Source organism: Cebus imitator, unplaced genomic scaffold (genome assembly GCF_001604975.1).
Source record: "Cebus imitator isolate Cc_AM_T3 unplaced genomic scaffold, Cebus_imitator-1.0 Scaffold244, whole genome shotgun sequence".
In the NCBI taxonomy this organism is placed as follows: Eukaryota; Metazoa; Chordata; class Mammalia; order Primates; family Cebidae; genus Cebus; species Cebus imitator.
Window position 1 is genome coordinate 637,907 of NW_016107559.1, and position 18,224 is coordinate 656,130.

General features: G+C 39.3%; 3 protein-coding genes and 1 pseudogene across 8 annotated transcripts in view; 3 read left to right on the forward strand and 1 right to left on the reverse strand.

The window, feature by feature from the left end:
• The window catches only part of CTNNAL1 (catenin alpha like 1), a 73,032-nt gene extending 69,256 nt beyond the window's left edge, over window positions 1-3,776 (forward strand). Inside the window, exons 16-19 of one of the 2 annotated variants that reach the window (XM_017498564.2) lie at window positions 2,340-2,396; window positions 2,539-2,652; window positions 3,294-3,377; window positions 3,511-3,776. In XM_017498564.2, coding sequence (XP_017354053.1) covers window positions 2,340-2,396; window positions 2,539-2,652; window positions 3,294-3,377; window positions 3,511-3,576 — 321 coding nt within the window. In that variant the 3' untranslated portion in view covers window positions 3,577-3,776. The remainder of the gene's footprint in view (window positions 1-2,339; window positions 2,397-2,538; window positions 2,653-3,293; window positions 3,378-3,510) is intronic. The other variant, XM_017498565.2, reaches the window with a different exon arrangement.
• Window positions 3,777-4,760: 984 nt separating this feature from the next.
• On the reverse strand, window positions 4,761-12,113 carry ABITRAM (actin binding transcription modulator). The gene is made up of 6 exons (XM_017498568.2): window positions 11,705-12,113; window positions 10,696-10,747; window positions 9,950-10,079; window positions 7,088-7,164; window positions 6,906-6,975; window positions 4,761-6,815 (listed from the first exon to the last, which is right to left on the reverse strand). The coding sequence occupies exons 1-6, from the start codon at window positions 11,880-11,882 to the stop codon at window positions 6,678-6,680; spliced, it is 645 nt and encodes a 214-aa protein (XP_017354057.1). The 5' UTR covers window positions 11,883-12,113; the 3' UTR covers window positions 4,761-6,677.
• Window positions 12,114-12,180: 67 nt separating this feature from the next.
• The window catches only part of ELP1 (elongator acetyltransferase complex subunit 1), an 80,951-nt gene continuing 74,907 nt past the window's right edge, over window positions 12,181-18,224 (forward strand). For 2 of the 5 annotated variants that reach the window (XM_017498561.2, XM_037727891.1), the window contains exons 1-3: window positions 12,181-12,357; window positions 16,151-16,355; window positions 17,161-17,313. In XM_017498561.2, coding sequence (XP_017354050.1) covers window positions 16,206-16,355; window positions 17,161-17,313 — 303 coding nt within the window. In that variant the 5' untranslated portion in view covers window positions 12,181-12,357; window positions 16,151-16,205. Of the gene's footprint in view, window positions 12,358-12,405; window positions 12,728-14,721; window positions 14,745-16,150; window positions 16,356-17,160; window positions 17,314-18,224 lie in introns of those variants that run through there. The other 3 variants (XM_017498562.2, XM_037727890.1, XM_017498563.2) reach the window with 3 other exon arrangements.
• LOC108282568 lies at window positions 13,829-16,144 on the forward strand (annotated as a pseudogene).

Genomic DNA, 18,224 nt, shown 5'->3' on the forward strand with positions numbered 1-18,224 from the left:
GTAGCAGCAGAATATAGACAATAAAAGTCTAAGTATTCCATGCACATATGTAAGTACTTGGAGATAAAATCATGTAGGACTAGAATACAGAGGTGATAGAGGGGTGATCAGAAAAGACGTCTCTAAGGAGGTAATGTTTAAGTAGAGATAGTAATGAAGTGAGAGAGTTGGATGGATAAATGAGGGAGAGGATTTTAGATGGCCAAAACAAGCGCAAAGCCCTGAGATACAGGGGTAGGGCTGGGTGTATCAGAAGAGTCAGGAGGCAGTTATAGATGGGAGTGAAGTGAGTCAGAAGGAAAGTGGTAAAATATGATGCTTCTGTAGGCCATGGGGAGAACTTTGACTTTTTTTTTCTCCTGCCAAGGATGACTGTAAACCCATTCAGGGTTTTGAGAAGTATTATCCAATTATGTTTTAAGTAAGGTTTTTGGCTTGAGCAGCAGAGTAAGTAGTAGTGCTATTTACTGAGACAGGGAACACTGAGGGAGAACACCAGATTTAGAGGATGGAAATGGAGCATTTTGTTTTGTACAGGTTGAGTACAAAGGTCAGGTAGGATATACACTTGGCCCCCCCATCTGCAGGTTTTGCATCTGCAGAGTCAACCAACTACAGATGGAAAATATTCAAAAAAATATTAAACAGGCTAGGTGCAATGGTTCTCTCCTTGGGAGACCAAGCTGGGAGGATCACTTGAGTCCAGGAGTTCGAGACCAACTTGGGCAACATAGTGAGACCTTATCTCTACAAAAAAATAAATTAAAAAAACCTAGCGGGGCATGGTGGCACACACTGTAGTTCTAGCTACTCGGGAGGCTGAGGCAGGAGGATCACTTGAGCCTGGGAGGCCAAGGCTGTAGTGAGCTGTGATCACAACACTTCACTCCACTCTGAGCAAGAGTGAGACCTTGTCTCAAAAAAAAAAAAAAAAAAAAAAGGAAAAAGGAAGAAAACCAATAAAACATAAGAACAGTTAAAAAAAAATACATTTTAACAGAGTATAACTATGATTTACTTAGCATTTATATTACCTTAGGTATTATAAATAGTTTAGAGATGAGATGATTTAAAGTATATGGGATGATGAGTGTAGGTTATATGCAAATACTACACTGTTTTATGTAAGGGACTTAAGCATCTCTAGATTTTGGTATCCTTGGAGAGGTCTTGTAACCAATCTCCCATGGATCCTGAGGGATGACTATATGAGACCAATGTCAGGATAGTTCAGGAGTGGAGACAGAGACTTGGTAGTTATCAACTTTAAGGGAGTTTTAAAACCATCATACTCTATTGAGACAGACATGGATTTTGTCCCCAAGGGGTGTACAGGCTAGAAGGAAAGAGAAAATTTGCAGAATAGAAAGTGGTAACATGAAGTGATAAGGAACACATGGGGAAGTAAATCGTTTAGTTTGGTTGGAATCTAGATGTAAAGCTTACTGGTTTCCCTTTTAAAGGGAAGGTTGCAAAGTATGATTTGACCTTGAGATGACTTTATCCAATGATGGCAAGGTGTTAAGCCTTTTGAATAGAGGGTAAAAATTAACCATGGAATTATTGCCTCTTCCTTCTTAGTATTATTATGAAGACCTATTATTTTTATTCACAAATCACTTTCAGTGTTTTCCTGTGCTCTTCATTATTACTAATGCCACCTAAAGCTAAGTCTTCCTCCCTTTACTCCCTTGGTATCTCACTCTAAAATATTCTGCAAACCATTTTAACATAATATCCTAAATACTTCTATCTTACTTAGCCAACCTTGTTTTTCACTGTTCTTCTTCATCAACCTGTTCATCTCACTAAATTATAGAATTCATGGTACATGGTGACTAGTGAAAATTAATCTGAAAAAACAGCAACAAACCTGGATTGGTTCTCTCAAATGTCTGGTTATGGAATATGTATGGGTGATGAATTTTGTCTTACCTAGATGGAAGTGGGAAAGTCCTAACCCTTTTGACCTCATGTTCCAAAACTCATCATCCTTTTATAATTGGGCATATTTGAGATAAGCTCTAGGTCCCTTGAGTAATCTAGACATAATTTGTGTGGCTGAATATCAGGTCTGTGTGACCCTCCAGAATAATTGGAGGTCTGGTGTAGAGAAGCCTCTCCAGGGATGGATTCTGCATCTGGTCTGTGAAAACTCCTTCTGAAAACAGTTAAACCCTTGTGTATTCCTGGTACAGTGAAAAGTTTAGGAGTTCCATGACAGACTTTTTATGGCTAGGCTTTATTTTAAAAATTCTATGTAAAAATTATTAGTATATTTCTTACCAACTATCCACAAAACATCAGTCTAAAATAGTGGTGTTTTCTCTTTCTACCAGGTTTTTGCTGCAGAGGGTTTAAAGCTTACTTCCAGTATACAAGCTTTTTCAAAACAGGTAACATGTCCACCTGTCTGGTGCTGGTGGTGGTATTATGTACACCCACTTTGGGGGTATAATATCAAGGTATAAAGGTATTTAAAGTATTAAAGATGGAGTTTTGTTGTGGGCTGTTATAACTTGCTAAATTACATTTCAGCTGAAAGACGATGACAAGCTTATGCTTCTCCTGGAAATAAACAAGCTAATTCCTCTATGCCACCAGCTCCAGACAATAACTAAGTCTTCTTTGCAGAATAAAGTATTTCTTAAGGTAAAGTATTTTTAAAGGTAAACTTTCACACATCTATCTTTATCAGGTTAGTGAAAGCCCCTCTTTCTTCAAATAAAGTGTTAATACCCACAGAAGGGCAATTTATTTCCTTTTTTCATGCCTTGTCTACAAGAATCATTTATTATCTACCATTGTAACTGACCCCAGGGAGTAGCAGATTCACCAAATCGTTTTTTGACATGATTAATTCCATAGCACTGAGCAGCTACCATTCAATTCTGAAGTCATTACCTGTCTAACTTGGACACAGGTGCCTCAAAGTCTGGTCTCCTATAATTTGTCTGAGAGAATATGGGCTTGTGCCCACAAAGCAGAGTACAAGGGATTGCAAAGGATGGGATTTAATTCCACTACTTGGGATGTTTTAAGAAGCCCTTAAACAGCGTGCAGTAGAATGACTGATTTTCCACCCACTCTTTCTGCTTGGGTTCCGTGAGATAGTGACCCCTGCACCTGTGTCCTGGGGCTTTAAGTCAGCTCATGTGCCTAAATCCATATACCTTTCAAGATCCTTTAGATTTCCATATGGAGAAAATTTTATTATGTTAAAACTAAATAAATGATAAAGTTTTTAAAGTACTATTTTTAGAATATCATTTGCATGCTTTTTGTCACTGTAGGTTGACAAATGTATTACAAAGACAAGATCCATGATGGCTCTCTTAGTTCAACTTCTTTCGCTTTGTTATAAACTGCTGAAGAAGGTGAGGTAGTTTTTCTATTTAGACTCACACTTTAAAAATTGGTTTAAAGGAAAATGCAAAAGAAAATAGTTACTACTTAATTTTGTAATTTTTTTTCAGAGTGAAACAAACTAATTGTCTTAACTCTTTCCAGCTTCAGATGGAAAATAACAGATGGGTCTCAGTTACAAATAAGGACACCATGGATGGTAAAACTTGAGAAGCTTTTAGGGTCAGATCTCTAGAACATCATGTGGTGAAGCTGACATTTTTAAAAAGCAAATGATCCTTTATCTTTTCAGAAACTCATCAGTTTTATAAAGAAAACAATAATGAAATTTTGCTTTATTTTCTGATCATGAAACTGATTGTGAAGCTTTTTGACAACTAATAAATGCCATGGTAATTGCTAGATTCTAATTGTAGTGTGATTTTAAAATTGCACTAGTGTTCTTTAAAAGTCAAACCAAATCAATATACCAACTGTCTCAAAGACAATTTAATCCAAAGACGGTATTTTGAATATGTGCTCACCTTTGGCATATTTTACCTTAACTGTTTTTTCTTTCTTTCTTTATCATCTGGAACACTAATTTCAGCAGAAAACATACATAGTCTGGGTGAATGAAGGGTTTTCCTTAAACTCGTGGACTCTTCTTCAATCCCTCTATTCTCTGATGACCCTGTCCCCAGATCATCCATAAGAGAAGCAAATTTGTTACTTAATAAGCATTTTATACAGCAGGAGCGGGTCTGCTATGCTATATCCCTTGCCTACTCCCAAAAGCAAAGTAACGGAACCCCACAGAATCCTGGAACAACTCCTGGAGGATATGTGTTTTTGGTTCTAGTTCTAGCATAGCTGGCCAGCCTACCCTGAATATTAGCTAGAATTCTAAGCCTATCTTATAGACTTAAAAAATATTTTGAACTTTCTCAGTATTGATTGATAGAATGGAAGATAAAGACAGAATAAGGAAACCAAGAAGCTATTTAAATTCAGAATAATCATATATATATATTATATATGTATATATATTTTATATATATACATATATAATATATATATATATGGCTTTGAAATGCTCACCATAAAACAAAAAACATCTTTCTTTAGTCTTTTTAATTTGGGAGTTTAAAACTTTTCTTGTTTTTGTGGGTAGGGTCATGATTAAGGATCTCGTTTATAGATCTTCTCATGATAAAGCATGGCCACTTTGTGCTGGACTCCAGTCACAGTGCTTGTATCCTAATGCTTTGACATTCACTTTGAAATCTTAACAGGGCATGTCAGTTGCCAAATGGCAGTAGATAATATAAGCTTATCTGATGATCTTTATCTGAGTCAGCCACCACAATCAGTATTCACAAAAGATCCATATGGAAGAACCACAGTACTGCCAATTGACCATAACTAGTTAATATTTTATTGAAGAAAATCTTCACTGTAGTCCTTCGGGAGAAAATGTGATGCATTCAGCTTTGTTAATAACCTTTGTAAAATCCTTCCTTACACAGTTCAGAATCATTAAGCATTATTTTTTATTCTCTGAAACCAAAGTATTCTTTTAAATTATAACATAAATTTAGAGAATGTTGTGAGGTAAAGTTATATGTAAAATATTATATACAATTCTTTTACTATGTTTAGTGTCTTTGTTTTATGAAGACCAGGAGTCTTTGTGCTACTTAAAGTGAGGATCTGCTGTTTGTGTTTATATTTTCAGCTAATAGCACCATCATGGAGGTGTTTTTCCACTTACTACATGTGTCATGTCTGATGGGTATATTTAGGGGGCTAGTCATGCTGGCACTCAGATTACAAGAAGTTTTTTCCTATGAACCAAAACGATCTTTAAGTTTCATTTACAAAATCATACTTAAAAACCCCAACCCCCCTTGCACTTTCATTAGAGAATATTTTTGCATAGCTAAAAAAAGAATATTCTCTAATAAAAGAGCAAGTGGGGGTTGAGAAGGGGTAATTTATGACTTCAACAGCATAAGAGGATAGATAACCAATGGAATTCATACATCAGATGATTTCTTCTATATAAAAATGTATTTTACTAAAAAAACAGGGATATTGAAATGTATGTTACAGCCCTTACAGAAAAATAACAAGTTTTATAGTCCTTTTATTTGAAATTCAGTGTAAATCAACCTTAAACTATAAATTCATAGTTGTTGTTGGTTTTTTTTTAGCTTAAATGATGTGAAAGCATTTGTTCCACTCAGAGGCTTCTATGCCTTTGAATGACATATTCTCATTAACTTCTTGGCTGGTAACTAGAGTATGTGAGACTGAGGAGTGACTACAATGTGCATATTTCAAGAATTAGCTTTCCACTGTATTAGAACACATTTCCTAGGAAAGCCTTTGTATTTTTCATAGCCTTTTCACACATCCTTCATTTAAGAAGTCACAGTGTTACAGTTTTACTTTGTTTCAGAGGGGAAGGCCATCTTGTTGGCATAAGGAGGACAGAAGATATAATATACTCTACACTCCAGCCTCTTCCCTATAACCTAAAAGGGAGAGGAGCTGAGGCAGATGGGCTAGGACTAGGCTTTTTGGTAGGCACATTATAGCAGATTAGGTAAGGGTGGGTTAGGTTTTTTTAAACTTCAACTGATAGGCAAGTGAGGCAAAAGCAATAACCGTATCATAATGTTCAAACAGAAGTAAGTTAAAATGCAGTATAGTTATCCCTTGGTTTACACAGGGGATTGGTTCCAGGACCTTCCACATATACCCAAATCTGCACATAACTCAAGTCCTGCCAGTTGGCCCTTCGGAACCTGAGTATATGAACCTGCTCTGTAAGAGAGTTTCGTGTTTGGTTAACGATATATTTTTGATTCACTTATGGTTAAAAACAGTCCATGTAAAAGTGGACCCTTGCAGTTCAATCCCATGTTGTTCAAGGGTCAGATGTATTTACTTCTGGATTATGGGATGATGGGTAAATTACTTTTACTTGGCTACTTAAAACTTCTCTGTATTTTCTAAATTTTCTTCAAAGAGCTTTGTTTGTTTGTTTTTAATCAGAAAAACACCCCTTGCATGCCAGTTGTTAGATGCAAGAGAACAGCATGAGTACACAGGCAGCCAGATCTGGCAGGCTGAAGGCAAATGGGAATCAAGGCTCATTATGCAAGACAGAGAGAGAAAACAAAGTTAAGTGAAGCACTAGGCCTCCCCTGCATATGGCTGGCTGTTAGGCATGCTTTGCATATACTGGTTCTTCTCCTTTAGTGCACAGATGGTTTAGGCCAGGTAACAGGAATCCCGCCTTGCTTTTTGCTCCATGTCAATTCTCATGACGTAGCTGTTGTGGCATTAATGCGTTTCACCATGACTTCTTCATATTGTTTTTGTGTCAGTAATCCTTCTGTTATGCTTTTACTTTCTTCAAATTTTGGTAACACAACTGCAATGTAGCCTTCAGTAGATGGCTGGAAAGGAAAGAGCATTTAGTACTGTCAAATGATGAAAAAAATCCAATGAAAGGTATGTGGAAAAAACATACTTTTTCTCTCTTTTACCTTTTCTTGAAGAATAGATGGCTTATGGAGAATGTTTTCATTCACTTCCATCAAACGTCCTCTAACACAACTATTAAAAAAATTTAAGATTTCAACATGTTAGTAAAAAAAAAGGAATTGTTTTAAAGAAAAAAATATTACCTCCCTTTGGTCTCCTAAATAGTGGCTAAAAAGTTACTCACCTAGATACAGTATATTCTTCACCATCTGAGCAGTAAATCTTACAGAGAGGTGCAAGTTCTGTTAGAAACTGTGCCCCCTGTGTAATGAGAGAGAAGTAATCAATTGATGGACATTTCCACTTTCCTTTGAGAAGTAGCCCTTAGGTGTATAACAGGCTGTATTCCTGGAACTGGTGTTTTAAATCAAAATGACTTAAGTATATAAAATCCATTAATTAATTTCAAAACATATATGAATGTACCTACTGTGTGCCACATGCCATCCTAGGCTCTAGGGATAAAAAGCTAAGACACATGATATATGGGAATTTAGTTACAGACTAACGATATATTTTATCAACTATAAATGAGAAGGCTACATATAACCAGGTATAAGGATTTCAAAAGTGTGGGAAAATCCATCAATAAGAAATCATGTAAAATTCAACATGACAGAGTATGACAGCAATATTGTATAACGTTAGTTTCATTAAGATTCCTACCTCATTTTAATATTAGAACTTAATAAGTAAAGGAACTTATTTACCAGGATCAATTACTAAGATTTTTTTGAAGAAGGGATTTTTTTTTTTTCCTCCTCTCTCTTTTTAAATCCCTAGTATGTTAGTAAGGGATATTTTTCTAATTAAGAAAAACAAAAACAAAGCATGCAATTGAGAAAATGTGGAAAATAAAAGTTTTAAGTAGCAAAATAATTTACCCATTAGTCAATACTAGATTTTGGTGTATATGTGTTTGAATGTTATAGGATGGTTATTGTTTCATTTACTCCAATGGATGGATATACCTGGGGAGACTCTGACAAGTATCTACAGGGAGGCTCATGAAAGCCAATGCAGGCATGTTTCATGTGTCACCCTCTTTTTCCTCAGGAATTTTTCCTGTAGTGGACATAGGCATTTGAGTGTAAGATGTCATTCTTTATGACCCCTTTATTTAACCACTCAAAACATTTTTAGATGGGATTCAGATATTACTACATTGGCTTCACTCCTCTGCACATGCGTTCTTCATTTCAAAATAGTAGAGTCATTGTGACTGTCTGCTTCTGGAAGGAAGAGGATGGCTTGTGTCAAAAGAGCAGACACAAAAGAGCTAGGTCTGTGCCAAAAGAGCAGAAGTGTTTTGATGACTTTTTATCACCTCCTTTGGGAGAATGACTGGCAGTTCTGAGATCCAATGAAAACTTATCTGTAGTGGGTTCAATATGCAGGTCCCTCTCTGTTCACTTGTAACAATAGTGTTACTTTTTTTTTTTTTTTTTTNTCTATGTAGATTTTAAAGCAGCTTATCAATTGCTTTGGAAAAAAAAAAACCCACTGAAATGTTTTGGTTTTTTTGAGACAGGGTCTCTGTCACCCAGGCTGGAGTGCACTGGTACCATCATGGCTCACTGCAGCCTTGACTCCTGTGCTTAAGCAATCCTCCCACCTCAGCCTCCTGGGTAACTGGAACTATAGGTGCATGCCACCATGCCCAGCTAAGTTAAAAAAAAAATTGTTTTCTTGGTAGAAATGAGGCCTTGTTATGTTGCCTAGGTTTGTCTCAAATTCCTGGCTTCAAGTGATCCTCCCGCCTTGGCTTCCCAAAGTGCTGGGATTATAGGCATGAGCAACTGTACCTGCCTTAAGTGTTACTATTGTGGACCAAGATTTATCATAGAAACTTCAGAAGTCTTAAGTATTACACTTATTGTAACTTGTAGACTTTATCTTTTAAGAAAAGTGCCTGCTTTTCTAAATCCACTAGTTTCTTGAGTGAGGAAAAATCAATAATTGTAAGGTACATTATTAGGGGACTTCAGGCCTACAAAGGGGGGTTTAAATAAGGGTCCCCTGGAATAGTGAGAGCAATCAACTCTTAGTATGAGCTCAGTAAATGAAGGACTTACATCATTCACAGGAACTTTCCCAACCAGTGGGTTTGTCAAGACATTTTAATATGTCATTAAATTCTCTTTGGTGTGATACTCTCTTTTAATAATCTGTCCATCTTGCCTAGAGTTATAGAGGGTAGAGAGAGCATTCTGTATAACTGAATATTGTATTGAACAGGGGGCGGGTAAATGTGTATTACACTGACAATGCTTTAGAAATGGAAAAATAGGAGAAATAGCATATATTTTCTTGTATTCATGTTTTTTTTTTGAGGGGGGAAGGCAGAATCTCACTCTGCTGCCCAGGCCTGGAGTGCAATGGCGCGATCTCAGCTGACTGCAACCTCCACCTCCTAGGTGCAAGCCATTCTCCTGCCTCAGCCTCCTGAGTGGCTGGGATTACAGGTGCTCATTACCACTCCTGGCTAGTTTTTGTATTTTTATAGAGATGGGATTTCACCATGTTGGCCAGGCTGGTCTTGAACTCCTGACCTCATGATCCACCCACCTTGGCCTCCCAAAGTGCAGGTATTACATGTGTGAACCACTGTGCCTGGCCTTTTTTTTTTTCCCTTACTCCCTTGGGATTTTTTTTCTGTTTAATTTATATATGGAAATACACGGTAAAGAAGAGTTGGTCACATAAATTTTACAGAACTCAAGATACTAGTTTAATATAACTAGAAACGATAAAATATCTTCTTATATTGCTATTAGAGTTTCCTTTCAAAGGCCTGCCTTCCACCTCCTCCATCCTGGGCATTATAGGGATAGTAGCACAGAACCTAATGTAACAGATATTATATCTCCTGAGATACCTAATTTTTGGGAGTCTGAGAATTTCTTTAGGTTAAAGTGTACCTAAAATCAGCACCTCAAACTGCTAGAGCTAAGCATATGCTACTGGATTCTAAGGTTCATTGTATCTATCATTACCATGAATATAGAGGATGTAAGTAGATAATCACAGAATTACAGGAACATACCCGCTTAAATTTCCCAGAGACCTTGTTCTGAAGTCTGCTACAGTTGGTACTGATCTGATAGGAAATGCTCTTAATTGTTTTTCCACTTTGAAGAACTGGATGAGATTCTGCCAATGTGATGACACATATTCTACAAGGAGAAAAAAAATGGTCCTGTGTAATTGCTTGGAATAATAATTTTTCCTCCCATAACTCCTATTTGAATAAGAATGTATGAACTGGTATTTGTTTAGTCAAACTATCATCTTCTCCCCTTTCTCTGGTTATTACTGGAGCATAACTGTAGAATGGAGAATACAATAATAAAAGAGAAAACAAGATTGAATTTATTTTCCAGGAAAGGGAAGAGGACCAGAGGTCTTTAGGTAGGTAGCACTGGGGTAGAAGACAAAGAAGGCATGCCTGTGTATACGAGATACCATATATATCTCTACCATAGCCCTTTCTGTGGGCTCTAACAGTTCAGTAGTTAGGCACAGACTGGCCACTTTAGGTAGCAGCTGATGATGTGGTCCTCCATTTGGATGTTTGAGTAATCAAATTTATTTGTTGAGAGTGGCCAGGCACTGGAATACTCATTCTTGCCAAACTCCTTTAATAATATCATTTCAACACAGTAGAAGATAATTAGTGCATGTTTGTTTAGTGAACATTTGTTCAATCCAAGACAATACCAGGCGACAATACCAGGCTAGAATACCAGAAGAAAAAAGTTTTTGATCATTTAAAATTCCTAATTTGCTTACCGGTTAGAGTGCTGTAGTATACAGTGATCCTCACAAGATTTTCCTTTGACATCTAAAAGAATAAATGAGTCTGAAATCAATATTTACTACCACTATGTGGTACTTTCTTTGGGTCATGGAGATAGTTAATAAAGACTGGACACATACATGCTGCATGCTGATCACTGGTATCCCTTCATTACTCAAAAAGAAATACTTAAAGGCTTCCTATAAAGTATTTAAAGAGCTCTGGCCCAGACAGAATAATTTGCTCAACGTTAAGGTAATTAATTACTTGCTCCATCTTACTTTACCCTCACTTCAAAATGAGTACACACAGTATTTTTACTAGGAAAATCCAATTAGCATCCCATTTTTTATGATATAGCAGTATATTTTTTGTTGGTGGTTTCCAGGACTGTCCTGATGTTGGTGCAGCAAGTCTGACATTCTGGGAAACCCCTCAGTCATGGGTGAACTGGGACAGTTGGTCACCCTATTTTGGGCCAACAGAAAATATGCTACAATGTATTTTTTAAACTGAATATACCTATTATCACTGAATGAAAGGAAGAAACTAGGGGTTAGCTCAGAGTCCTCAACGATGCTCCCACCACTGCTACTGCTTACACAAAAAGAATACCTACTTCTAAGTGGCAGATGAACATACCGGTCTCCTTAAGTAAATGTGTAGATTTTGCCCCTCAATCCCTCCAGGCACTTAAGGACTGTTGTAACCTAGTCCTCTGCCTACCTTCGGGGACTCCGTTTAGAGTACTCATCTTCCGCGAGCAACACCCTAGAGCTCGCACTGCAATCGCTGGCCCCAGAATGCGCCCTGCTGTATTTCAGGCCACCAGCTCTTTGCAAATGCCATTCCCTGGGCCTAGACGGAACACAGAAGTCCACTTCCTTCTAACGTGGGGAGGGAGCGCCAGGGAGAGCGCGCGTGGTTTATGACCTGCCAACGTAGTCTCTACAGCGTTAGGCCAATGCAGCCAATCAGAGATCAACATCACTCCTCACTTACCCGCTTTGTACCAGCGAGTGAAGTACCGATCCACGAGTGAAGGCACCACCGGCTCCGCAGCTTCGGGATCGGTAGCCATGGCGACCTCCGGCGCCACCACCCCCGCCCTCCCGCGCCCCAGCGTTTTCACCGCGCAGCCAGGACTAGGAGTGTTCTTCCGGCGCGCGGCGTGTGTCATGCGCACGCACGCTGCTCCCTGCTCCGCCCCCCCATTGCTGTGCTTTGAAGTCCGACATCAAAACAGATCAAATACAAAAGTAGGGCAGGTGGGAAGGGGACAAGGGGACAGAGGGACAGCGGACGCGACCAATGTAGCTCCTCTACCTCTACCGTGCCAAGGCTACAAAGAAGGCCGGCCTCCGTAGGTGACCAGGGAAGCCGGCCAGGCCACGCCCCCTCCGTCTGTGGTGACGTCACTCGCGCGCCGCGTGCTGGGCCCGCCCTGTTGACGCGACCCCTGCGCCGCTGGACTCCTTGCAGTGCTGCAGCCTTTACTCACGTAGAGCGCCTCCGCCTCAGACACTTGGAGCGCTTCGTGAGAGAGTGAGAGTCGCTGATAGAGGCGCGTGCGCAATTCGGAGTGGTCTCTGGGTAGCCGGCTGCGCGTGGCTGGGGAGGAGAGGCCGGACGCACCTGCGTTTGGGGGTCCTTAGGTGAGCGATCCATCCAAGATAGAGACTCGTATGGACTCCTCCGCCAGCGGTGTTCTGGTGAAGGAGACCCGGAGGCTCCTCTGCCTGCTGCAGGCCGGGGAGTGAAGTGCGGGATGCACTTTCTCTCCTAGAGCCTTAAATCCTTTTTGCAGTCTTGCCACCTGTTCCATCGGGGGAGCTGGGAGGCGCGAAAGCCCGGGGATACCTGCTGCGCCTCCAGCCGCACTTAACCCAGACTCCTGCTTTCATGCAGGGGGTGGATAATAACGCTGAAAGCGAGAGCATTAACCCACAGTGGAAGGCGGCGGTTAATAGAGGTTTGGGTACTGTGGTGCTGGTCCGTTCTCGCGGCTGCGACTTTTTCGTGGAGGTGGTGTCCCGTGTGCTTTTCTATCTAACGTGGTGTTTTGCCTGGCTTTCTTTCCCGTTAACGATGATCTCCGTGGAGACGATGGCTGTCTGAGTAATATCCAGATCCCAGCACTTAGCAAGTAGCTCAGTGTTGGATGTAGGCCACAAACCGGATTGTAAAGAATTCAACTGTGTATTGACAGCCACTGTATATTGGCGCTAATTAGTGAATAGATCAATATGAAGAGTAAGCAGAAAGGCAGCAAAGACAGTTTTTCAGCTTGGGAACAGAGAGAGAGTAGAAATGCCCTGTCTCCAAATAGTGGGAACTGTCATTTAGTGGAAGAATAGCAAGTTCTTTGCTTTCCATGTCCTATTTAATGTGCATGTGAAACATGCTTGTGATTCTAACAGGAGATTGAAAATGTGGGTTTAGTGTTCAGTTTGGGCTAATTCAGTCAGAGCTAGGGGTATTTAGGCCTAATCAGCATATTCGTGATCTCCATGGTACACGTAATCATACGTATGATGTCTAGCCAAGAGGTGGATAGTTGAAGGAGCAAGGGAAGAAAATGAAGGAGTTGTCAGAAAATTAAGAGAGAATCCACGATTGACCTTTGGTGTGGAGGGATCTTTAGCACATTTAAGGACTGAGAAAAATTGAATCAATGGAGGCAGGGAAGTTGAAGGTTGCAGATGTCAAACAGAGTACCATTAGGCCTAGGTCCTGGGGCAATATGGAGGACATTCCTTTCCTAGCCTGGAAAGAAGTGGAGGCAAGTCTTCCTCTAAGAAGATAAGGGAATAAGACTGATGGGTGTGAAATTTCAGAGAAACTAGTTTTGAGGCATTTTTATGATATTTAAAGATGAAAAACGCGGCGAGGCACAGTGGCTCACGCCTGTAATCCCAGCACTTTGGGAGGCAGAGACAGGTGGATCATTGAGGTTAGGAGTTCAAGAACAGCCTGGCCAACATGGTGAAACCTTGTCTCTAACAAAAATACAAAAATTAGCTGGGCGTGGTGGCGGGAGTTTGTAATCTCAGCTACTCGGAGGTTGAGGCTCAAACCTGGGAAGCGGAAGTTGCGGTGAGCTGAGATCGCGCCATTGCGCTCCAGCCTTGGCAACAAGAGCAAAACTCCGCTTCAAAAAAAAAAAAAAAAGGCTGCGTGATATGATAGAGTTTTCAAGTAATTTCTAGAAGTTCTTGAATGTAAATGTCACCAAGGCAGAAGTTCCTCTGTTTGCCACCAGACGCAACTGTCAGGTGACGTAAAAACTTCCGGAATGGAAAAATGGCAGCTGCCGTTCCTGACTCAGGTGTGAGTGCGGAGGAAAATCTGAAAAAGACCTCAGAGAAGAATATGAAAATGGTAACTGGAGCCGTAGCATTGGTGCTGGAAGGCAAGGGCACGGACATTTCCGATAGCGGAGGTTCTGTAGGAAGTTGTGATTCAGAAAAGGACCACTTTTATTCTGATGATGAAGCAATAGAAGCTGACAGTGAGGGTGATACTGAACCTTGTGACAAAGAAAATGAAAATGACGAGAATCAAGTATTGGGACTAATACGGGCTGGGCAGATGACCATGGCTAAAGTCCTCAACAAGCAAACTCCTGAAAGTAAACCTACTATTCTGGTCAAAAATAAGCTGGAAAAGGAAAAAGAGAAGTTAAAGCAAGAAAGACTAGAGAAAATAAAACAACGTGATAAGAGGCTGGAGTGGGAAACGATGTGCAGAGTGAAGCCCGATATTGTCCAAAACAAAGAGATGGAAATCTTCAGAGAATTGCAACAAGGGGTGTGGTGCAAGTATATAATGCCGTTCAGAAACATCAAAAGAACGTTGATGAAAAGGTTAAAGAAGCTGAAAGCTCTATTAGAAAGTGTGCTAAGTTGATATCAACTGTTTCCGAGAAAGATTTCATCAATGTTTTGAGAGGAATGGGTGGATGTACATACAAATGAGACTACTTCAAGCAGGAAGAAACCAAAAACCAAACCGGCTGAAGTGAAATCAGAAGAGGGCCCAGGTTGGACGATCCTATGTAATGAATTCATGATGGGAGCATCTATGAAAGACTGGGGTAAGGAAAGTGATGGGCCAGATGACAGCAGACCAGAATGTGCAAGTGACTCTGATACATAAAGTATCATAGGAAATACAATTGAATTGCAATCATTTTATTTTTCTCTAGAAAAATATTTCACCCTCTGATAGTTGGGGAATTATAAGGATACCATTTGCAAGAAAGCCAAAAGACTTTTGCCAGATTTCATATTTCCCATTTTCATCTACAGTTTGTATATACTTTATTAAAATTATATTTTAAACCCTTGAAAAAAAATAAATGTCACCAAAACTTACTAAAATCATTGTCTGCCTTGTCTTCCTCACTTCCACCATATATAATCTTGCCTTTCTCTTATCCCAGATTATATAGTTCCTATTATACTTGATATTATCTTCTGTGTACTATTAGGATTGATTCATTTTTATTCTTTCTATGTCATACATGTGTGGGGTGCCAAGATGAGAGAATTCTCCTTGGACTAAAGTGACAGCAAAGGCCAGTGTGGTCCTTGTAATTGCTACTCCTAAGAGAAGTTAGGACTTACAGTCATGAACCTTAAAGGGATCTGAATATAAATAGCACACTAACATTTTTTTTTCCTACTTAGGTAATGTTATGCATTTAAGCAAGTCTGATTTTGCCAGACCACATTAGATGTCCTGTTTAGCACTCTTTTCTCACGTTTCGTATGGTGCTGGAACAAGCCTGGCCAGAAGAATGAAGTTACTGGTAGTTATGTCAGGTCATCAAGCTCAATGAAACGTTGGTCATCATTTTGAAGTAAATTTTTGTCATGTCTCAGTATTTTCTCTTTCCCCCTTAGAACAGTAAATGCTTTTCTATCTTTGATTTCAATATTTTTATGAATGTATAAATCCAGTTTATAAATTAATAGACCTGGTGAATATTAAAGTCATTTCAGATTCTCTTCAACTGCCAATATATAAACATGCATTTTCAAATAGTGCTAATCAATGGGATACCCTTTTGTTTTTCTTTAGGATGTTACAAAGATGTCCCTAATACGCAAAAATAAAGTTTCCCCATTCATTTGTTCTTTCAGCTTTCTCAAAGGAATAGCTGATATTGCATCTTTATTGAAGAAAACATTCTTTTTAAAAGTTGCCTCTTTTAAAGAGTGAGAACATAAAATAGCTTTCAGAATTCTTAATTTGTAGACCATAGCGATATAGAGTGGGTCAGGTTGTTGCTATAATCCATACATGGGTGTGTACTCAGAGAGGTAAGTTTTGTTTTGTTTTGTTGTTACTCTGATTCTAACTACCACTTCTTCACCTGCTGAATCACTTCACTTAAATAAGTATGGTCATTTATCTCTATTAAGCTATTTCTTTCTCTCTTAGGGATTAATGGTTCATCAAGGGGTAGTGGTGCTTGTGTCGTGAGAATCACTTCATCATGCGAAATCTGAAGTTATTTCGGACCCTGGAGTTCAGGGATATTCAAAGTCCAGGGAAACCTCAGTGCTTCTCTCTTCGAACTGAACAGGGGACAGTGCTCATTGGCTCAGAACATGGACTTATAGAAGTAGATCCTGTTTCAAGAGAAGTAAGTTAGTGATGGAGAATGCCAACACATGGGTATAACCCTTGACTTGCCTTCCTCCAAATTTCTTTCCCCACATAGTCTTTGTGAATTTCATACCTCTTATGAATCTATATCTTAAATATTCTCTTTGCTTCATATATATGCCATGTTAGACATAGTTTAAATAGTAACCCATCTTTAACTCTGCTACAATTTTAACCTGAGTCAGAAAAACTGATCTTACTTTTTGAGCGGGTACCCTACTTTTTACCCTTGTGGTCATGCAAATTCTGTTTATAATAGTAGTTTTCAATTGGGAATGAACATACAAGTTGCTGGTGGAGCTTTCTAAAAGCTTGAGCCCATATCTCATATCAACTAAATCAGAATCTTTAGTACTGGCTGCTAACCATATCTACTTTTAAAACCTCTGTGGCCTGGTTTTGGTATGTTCCTTTGATTATATTCTTCTACTAATACATTTTAGGCAGTTACATTCTTTAGTGCCTTTTCCCCATACTATGGAAATCTTAGAAAAACATAATTATTAACATCATGTCTTATTGCACATTTTTAAAGAGACCAGGCCTATTGTTTTTATTTTTGTGTTTGTTTGGCAAAAAGGTCATATTACCTATTTTTCTTGTTAAAGACGAGAGTGGTGATATTTCTCAAATGAAAGTTTGGATTTTCATCTAGAAAAAACATTTTTCAAAGCTTTTATTTGATAAAAGAAAAATTAAAAAGTATTTTATTTCTGGAAATGTTATCACTTATTCTTGAAAGCAGACTAGGTTACTTCACTTCTCTGTATACTTTCGTAAAGGTGAAAAATGAAGTTTCTTTGGTGGCAGAAGGTTTTCTCCCAGAGGATGGAAGTGGCCGCATTGTTGGCATTCAGGACTTGCTGGATCAGGAGTCTGTGTGTGTGGCCACAGCCTCTGGAGACGTCATACTCTGCAGTCTCAGCACACAACAGGTAAGAGGAAGAGTCCAGTGAGTGAGCAGCCGCAGGCATCCTCAAATAGGTTACTTGCTATTTGTGGAAATTTTCAAATAAGTAGCCATAATATTTACGCTTTTGCAAATTATTCTTTGCATTATATATTTCTTTCTTTTTTTTTTAAAAAATTTTATTGCATTTTAGGTTTTGGAGTACATGTGAAGAACATGCAAGATTGTTGCATAGGCACACACGTGGCAGTGTGATCTGCTGCCTTCCTCCTCATCACCCACATCTAGCACTTCTCCCCAAGCTGTCTCTCCCCAAATCCCCTCCACGCGCTGTCCCTCCCCTATTTCCCCCCAAATGACCCCAGCGTGTAGTGCTCCCTTCCTTGTGTCCATGTGTTCTCATTGTTCAACACCCGCCTATGAGTGAGAACATGCGGTGGTTGATTTTCTGCTCTTGTGTCAGTTTGCTGAGAATGATGCTTTCCAGGTTCACACGAACTCATCGTTTTAGATGGCTGCATAATATTCCATGGTGGATATGTGCCACATTTTCCCTATCCAGTCTATCATCGATGGGCATTTGGGTTGGTTCCAGGTCTTTGCTATTGTAAACTGTGCTGCAATGAACATTCGTGTGCACGTATCCTTACAATAGAACGATTTATAATCCCTTGGATATATACACAGTAACGGGATTGCTGGGTCAAATGGAATTTCTATTTCTAGGGCTTTGAGGAATCACCACACTGTCTTCCACAATGGTTGAACTAATTTACACTTCCACCAACAGTGTAAAAGTGATCCTATTTCTCCACATCCCCTCCAGCATCTGTTGTCTCCAGATTTTTTAATGATCGCCATTCTAACTGGCGTGAGATGGTATCTCAATGTAGTTTTGATTTGCATTTCTCTGATGACCAGTGATGATGAGCATTT

Excerpts from the sequence above, each read along its gene's own strand:
- ABITRAM (XM_017498568.2), bottom strand. The coding sequence starts at position 11,882 with ATGACACACGCCGCGCGCCGGAAGAACACTCCTAGTCCTGGCTGCGCG. Across the intron at positions 7,165-9,949 it reads TCTCTGGGAAATTTAAGCGG|GGGGCACAGTTTCTAACAGA; the intron begins GTATGTTCCTGT and ends CTCATTACACAG. Across the intron at positions 6,816-6,905 it reads CATCTATTCTTCAAGAAAAG|CCATCTACTGAAGGCTACAT; the intron begins GTAAAAGAGAGA and ends TTTCCTTTCCAG.